At 36.5% G+C, this 6,746-nt stretch overlaps 1 protein-coding gene across 1 annotated transcript; it reads left to right on the top strand.

Annotated features, from left to right (window-relative positions):
• The first annotated feature begins 1,566 nt into the window (after positions 1 to 1,566).
• On the top strand, positions 1,567 to 6,260 carry LOC132039251 (plant UBX domain-containing protein 4-like). Its single transcript, XM_059429780.1, has 4 exons — positions 1,567 to 1,865; positions 4,478 to 4,766; positions 5,182 to 5,277; positions 5,625 to 6,260. Exons 1-4 carry the CDS (start codon positions 1,711 to 1,713, stop codon positions 5,997 to 5,999), a joined length of 915 nt encoding a protein of 304 aa, XP_059285763.1. The 5' UTR covers positions 1,567 to 1,710; the 3' UTR covers positions 6,000 to 6,260.
• Positions 6,261 to 6,746: the final 486 nt, after the last annotated feature.

Here is a 6,746-nt window from a genome sequence, read left to right as displayed (position 1 = left end):
ACTTCAGAATAACTTTACGTGGGTATTTGAAGTTAGTTTTGACAAAGCCTATCTTGATATAAAGAAACTCAGGCACATATGATTAAAGTACAAGTACATATATTTGAAATTCAATCATTTTTATTTGAATTTTAGACACCAGACCTTTGAAGTTATTTTGAGTGAATAGACTTGTAAAAAATTAAGTGTAAGTTAAATAACTACATACCCGTAAATTTTTGAAAATCTCTGTCTTCTCGAAGCAAAACAGAAGCACCTTAAGACAACTTCACAATGATTCCTTCAATCTGAATGTCTAAAGTTATAACCTGGAAATTGAGGAAATTTAGTAGGTCAAAACTTTGGTGGATTTATAGATTATAGCTTACACTAACCGATATAAAGTTGACACATTACTTAAAAGAATAAATTTTTTGAAAATTTCAGAACTTTGATCTTAGAGCCTTCTCCACGAAAAGTTCACTGCCATTAGCTTAAGAAATTGAGATCTCTTATCCAATCTTAGGGTGTTTAAGTTGGCTTATTTTAAGTGCTTATTGACTTTTAAGCACTTTTTTAATTTTTGTGGTATTTGACAAAAATAAAAAGTGCTTAAAAGCGCTTATTTTTAGGCATGAAAAATATAAAAATAAGCCAAAAGCTAGCTTTTAGCTTATAAGGTAGTATTTTTTAAAAGACAATTGAAACACCCTCTTAAGATGGAATAGAAACTTCACATTTTCTTCGTTAGTTTTATTAAATAATTTGAAACATATTATAAACAGAGGCGGATCTAATATGTAATAATATGGATTCAAATGAACAGAGTAATTTTTACTCTATATTGTGTTTATATATTAAAAAATTTATTAAATATTTAATAATAAAATTTCATCATTATTATATATTAATTTAAAGTCGACGTCACTATAGGAATCATGCCTAACATTGGGATATACTAGTATAGATTAATAGTCGTTAGTCACTGTCACTCCATCTTATCTTATACTTCATCCGTCTCAATTTAAGTACCTTAATTGATTTGATACGAAATTTAAGAAATAAAAGAAATTTTTTAAATTTTATAATTTTAAATTAAAGATATATAAAGTAGCAAAAAGTTACTTGAATCTTGCGACTATAAGCTTATCATGTAAGATATTTGAATTGTCAACTTACTAAATATAGAAAGAGACACTTTTTTTTTAAACAGACAAAAAAAGAAAGTAAGACACGTAGGGAGTATACTACTCCTTCCGTTCCATAATAAGTGATTTTTTAGGCTTTTTAATTTTTTTCAAAATAAGTAGTGCTTTAGGATTTGAAGACTACTTTGAGCATATTCTTTCAAAATTATCCTTATTTAAATAATTAAGATTTATTAACTGTTTTTTCTTTTTTAAGAATACTTAGGGATAAATTAGTAAAAGTAATATTAATTTTTTAGAAGTGAGTAATTTTTTAAGAGATATGGATGAGCTAAAAGAACCACTTATTATGAAATGGAGGTAGTACTTAGATTTAATATTCCTTTGACTTGTATCTTCTACTCTCATCTTCGCTAGAAAAAAATTCACGGGTCTACACCGTTCCAAAAAAGCTAATTATTGTAATAAATGCATGTCCCAACAGTGATTCCAAAAAAAGACAAAATACAAGTGGAATAAAACCCCCGTAGAATAGTAGGTGATTAGCATAATCATTGAATCCAAATCGTAATTCTACGAGTCGATGTCGTCACGCGATGGGAAGAAACCCTCTAGGCAAACTTCCGGTAATCGTGCCGTTGGGATCCGTACACTCTCTGATCTGAACCGTCCATCTGGTCACGATTCCGATAGTGATTCCGATGGTCCCCAAGAATATTATACCGGTGGTGAAAAAAGGTAATCGATTTCTCAAACCCTAGCAATTAATTGATCAATTAGCTCTGGAGTTTACTCACTTATATCCAAATTATGTTTATTTACTTACCCTCTGTTTGGATGGTTGTTTGTTGTGGATAGACTGTGTCATTTGTTGTGGTTTAATAACGTTTGTATTGTTTGGTTGATTAGTATGGTATTGTATAATAAACTTGTAAGTTTACTAAAATCCCTTACCTCTTGATTAGAAATTAGTTTATATATATTAATAAAACTCAGGTAAAGAATACAGTAGGAACTTTAAAAAATAAGTAGGTATTGGGTGGGGGTGGTGGAGGGGTGAGTGGTTGCGGGATGAGGGTGGGGGTGAGTGGTAGGGTGGGGGTGGGGTTGGGGTTGGGTGGTGGTGAGGCGTAGTGGGTGGGAGTGGTGGAGGGGTGGGGGTAGTGGGTGGTAAGGTGGGGGTGAGTTGTTGTGGGGTGGAGTTGGGCGGTGGTGAGGGGTAGTGGGTGGTGGTTGGGGTGGGTGGCAGAGGAGTGGGGTAGTTGGGGGTGGGGGTGGATGGTAGGGCAGGGGTGAGTAGTAGGGTGGGGGTGGTGTGGGATGGACGGTGGAGGGTGGGGCAGGGGTGGGGTGGGATGGACCATGGTGGAGGGTGGGGCAAGGGTAGCGTGGGGGTGAGTGGTAGGATGGGGGTGGGGGTGGGGTATAATGGAGAAATGAAATACGTAACTACGGAAAAATCACCAAATCCGGTGGTTACAAAAATTGAGACTTTTCATGGTTATATAACCATGGTATGAACCATGGGTTTACAACACTATACCACATAATTTTAAGAACAATGGAAACAAACATGGTTTCATAGAAAATTATACATTAATGAACCACAGGAAACCACCATCCAAACAGGGGTTTAATGAATCAACTTAGCTGAGAGCGGATATATGAATCTTCTATATCCATTTCGTTTTATTAAGAGGATTTATCATAATTAGATTGCTTCTATATCCGAATTATGTTTATTTACTTTTCCATAGTTTGCTTGTAGCTGAACATATACTCACTCTGTTCCATTTATGTGGCACTCTTTCCTTTTCAGTCTGTCCAAGAAAGATGTCAACTTTCTGTAATTAGAAATAACTTAGCTTTAAAATTCACCTTTTACTTTTAATGAAATGATTTAGCCGCACAAATGTTTAAAGGTTTGTTTTCGACAACCAATTTTAGAAGTCTTCCTTTCTTTCTTAAACTTTGTGCCAAGTCAAAAGGTGAGACGTAGGGAGTATTAAACTGTTACAGATTAGGAATGATGTGTTAAGAGTTTTCTAAAGCTGATGTATTTTATATGAATTGAATATTTGCTATGTTAGACTCAGCAAAAGGTAGTGCCTTGTACCCTTTTTTCCTGGTGCACTTTGTAAGTTTGTTTCTTTTAGTGGTACTATAAGGGAAAAAAGTTGGATGTTCAATTGCTGGTAGCATGAGTGTTTTCTTGCTATGTTGAGCAGGTGATTTAGAGAACTTTGTTAGTTTATTTCTGTTAGCGGGTACTGTAGGAGAAAAAGTTGATATTCAGTTGCAGGTGGTCGGATTGTTTAATTGCTAGTGCTGAGCAGGTGATTTAGAGAGCTGTGGTGCGTTGTTGTCTTATATTTTGAGAATGATTTTCTTGATCATGTACTTATAGAGACAATATTGTTTTCTAGGAAATACACGGCGGTTTTTTTTTTTTTTTTTGGGGGGGGGGGGGGGGGGGGGGGAGTGGAGGTAGGACGTGGTTGGGGGAGGGGGGTGAATCATCAGGTTCAAATGGAGTAAATGAGCAATTTTTTTTTTTTTTTTTGAGACTTAGTAAATGAGCAATTTGGGTGGTGATGATTCATATAGCCGATCTCAACTAGCTTGAGATTTAGGTATTGTTGTAGTTATCACTGTAGTGGCTAAAAGGAGTGTGTGATGGGGTTGGGATGCAAGAAATAATTCTGGAAAAAGGTATGGGATGAAGGAGATGGGGCTGGCTGACGCGAGCTTGGGGTTTATATTAGCTCTGGAATCATCAGTTGCTAATATCTGATTTTAGGAATTACAAGTTTGTACTATATAGTCTTTTTCATTCTTACCTTCCCTGGTGCTCCTTTCTTTTTCTTTTCATTTTTGCCTTTTCAGCCTTCCAAGCTATAACTGTACAATGTTGTAAGTTGTAACTCAATGATGTCAGACTTCAAACTTGTTTCTCCTTGCCATTTACATATACATCATAGTTCTTTTCTAATTTTCAGGTTGTGTGTACGTCAAGTATATAATTTAGACATCCACAGTTTTTTTTTCTTTTTTTCTTTTTTCTTCTTCCCTTCCGAAAATGCATGTCAATATGTTGGTTACTATACCTATGTTTTGTGGTTGTATGCTGGTTTCCACTATTCAGCTTGAGTGTTGTTCTTTTCTCGATCTAAGGTAGCTTTTGGGAATGTGTGACTACTCATGATTCTAACAATTAATTCATGTCAGTTGTCCAATTTATGAATCTTCTTCTTTCATTTTGGCTATAAAACTTTAAAAGGGGCTATAGAGTGGCTAGCGTGCCTTATGTATAACTGTATCACTGATTGTAGCTATGATTATGCTTGTAGTGGAATGCTTGTTCAAGATCCTTCAAAGCATAATGATGTGGACTCCATCTTTGACCGAGCTAGGCAAGTGGGTGCCACACAAGGTCCTTTGGAAACTGTTGTCCCTAGTTCAAGCTCAACAAGCTTTACTGGACCTGGGAGAACACTTGCAGGGGAGACAGTACCAACATCAGCTCCTCAACCGCCTGAGTCCATCGTGCACAATATTATCTTTTGGAGAAATGGTTTCACTGTAAATGATGGCCCTTTGAGAAGGCTGGATGATCCTGAAAATGCATCTTTTCTGGAGGTAACTGTAGTGAGGACTAAAATAAAAATTTATGGAAAGGAACAAACGTCATGGGTTGCACTATCCTTCTACTGAAAATTCTTCCCCCACTAATAATGATTGTCCCTTTCTATCATACATTTCTATTATTCTCTTATTATCAGGAGAGGTAGGGGCATGACATTGGCAGATGGCTTTTTATCTAAAGCTGCCTCCCCATTTGGGCCACATGCCTGGAGTTAGTCGAAGCTAGATTTTCATTTAAGGATCGTGATCTTAAACTCCCATTTGTGTATTGGTCGTCTGTTTCATATGCAAATTAACCACTTTGTTTTTCTAAATCTTTTACTGGTTCTTTTGCACAGTGTATTTGATGATAAAGATTTTATCTTTTGGATTATTTTCGGTTCTTAATGTACTGGTGCTTCATTTGCAGAGTATCACAAAGTCTGAATGTCCAAGAGAGTTGGCTCCTGCAGATACCAGGTCCCAGGTGCACTGCAACCTCATAAGGAGGGATGAGAACTGTCCTGTGAGTATTGCATATTCGGTCCACCATTTCTCTTTTTTCATCTCCTCTGATGCACTGAATATGAAAAAGGGGACATTTAAAGTAAGAGGAACAAGCTAAGAATGCACATAAAAGGCATTGGCCATATTTCCTTCGGCTGTTAGTGGATGTGTACCCTGTTATATATGATTAGGGAAAGCACATGGGAACAAATCTATTTGGATATTCTTCTGTTTCTTCCCCTTATCTTAGATGTGCGTCACTTTTTGTCTTACATGAGCAGCTGTTTGTAACCCCATGACAGAGTCCCTTCTCTGATATTGACTTCATTACACTAGTGTCAATAAACATGTTCATTGCACTTGTAGGAACCACAGAAACACCAAGTATCGTTTCAGGGGGTGGGAAGAACACTTGGAAGCAGCTCAACTCAAGCAACTACTGAGCCATCTGCTGCTGCTCCCATAAGCGCAACCCCAGCACCTTCTACGAGCGTTCTTGACGAATCATTGCCTTCAACCTCGCTTCAGATTAGATTGGCAGATGGAACTCGCATGGTTGCACACTTCAATTTCCACCAGACTGTTGTTGACATCCGTGCTTTCATTGATGCTTCAAGGCCAAGTGACACCAGGGCCTATCAACTACAAACAGTTGGATTTCCTCCTAAAATCCTCAGTGACCCAACCCAAACAATTGAGCAAGCAGGACTGGCGAATTCGGTGATTATACAAAAACTTTGATTAGCTGTCAAAACAGTTTCGTTTCATTTATTCGTACTGATGGCAGGACATTTTTATCTATTTACGAACTGGATTTTTTTTTTTTTAATCTGTGTATCCAAAGTTGATCTGTATGAAGATAGCAGTGTTTTTTGTTTAAAATACAAGTTTTCTTAAACGAGATGCTGTGCGTCTCTGTCCACTAATTATGTGTCATATGGTATTTTCTCCATCTCATGTAAGAACAGCTACCATGTGGAAATGAAGTAGGGGTTTATATGATTTGAGCATTTCAACACTTTAATAATATGATTTAATGTTGACTTGATGCGTGGTTGAGAATTGACCTGCTGTGTAGAGTTAATAGGAGCCTAATATGACTTTTAAAGAGCAGCAGTAATGTATGCTGACAGGATCACAAAAGCCGTTGAGAATTTTCTTGCGGAGTTGGGACTTTTCGGTGTGAGGCAAGCTATAAACATCTTATGCAACGTCTTAGGCGGATGGAGTGATTTTTTCTTTGTGCCTTTGGCTCGTCGAGTTTAAGTTCTACGTCTATGGCGTTAATAAGCATTCATCGGTAACTTAAAAATTAATGATAAGTAATTCATTATAACAGATTAAATTATATCTCGTTGCATTGTAAGAAACCGAAATACCGAAACTACTACATTGCAATTCTCCAAAACTATACAGTCATCTTTATTTTTCAAAATTCACATGAAAGAAAAATGTAATAATTTCCACATGTATGAAAATAAAATCTAA

This window comes from Lycium ferocissimum, chromosome 2 (assembly GCF_029784015.1).
Source record: "Lycium ferocissimum isolate CSIRO_LF1 chromosome 2, AGI_CSIRO_Lferr_CH_V1, whole genome shotgun sequence".
In the NCBI taxonomy this organism is placed as follows: Eukaryota; Viridiplantae; Streptophyta; class Magnoliopsida; order Solanales; family Solanaceae; genus Lycium; species Lycium ferocissimum.
The sequence above is the reverse complement of the archived record's forward strand: the minus strand, read 5'-3'. Positions and strand labels throughout refer to the sequence as shown.

Bases quoted from the DNA above. Each gene is read 5' to 3' on its own strand.
- LOC132039251 (XM_059429780.1), top strand. From the start codon at position 1,711: ATGTCGTCACGCGATGGGAAGAAACCCTCTAGGCAAACTTCCGGTAAT. The intron at 1,866-4,477 runs GTAATCGATTTC...TTATGCTTGTAG, and splicing joins TATACCGGTGGTGAAAAAAG to TGGAATGCTTGTTCAAGATC. The intron at 5,278-5,624 runs GTGAGTATTGCA...TTGCACTTGTAG, and splicing joins GGAGGGATGAGAACTGTCCT to GAACCACAGAAACACCAAGT.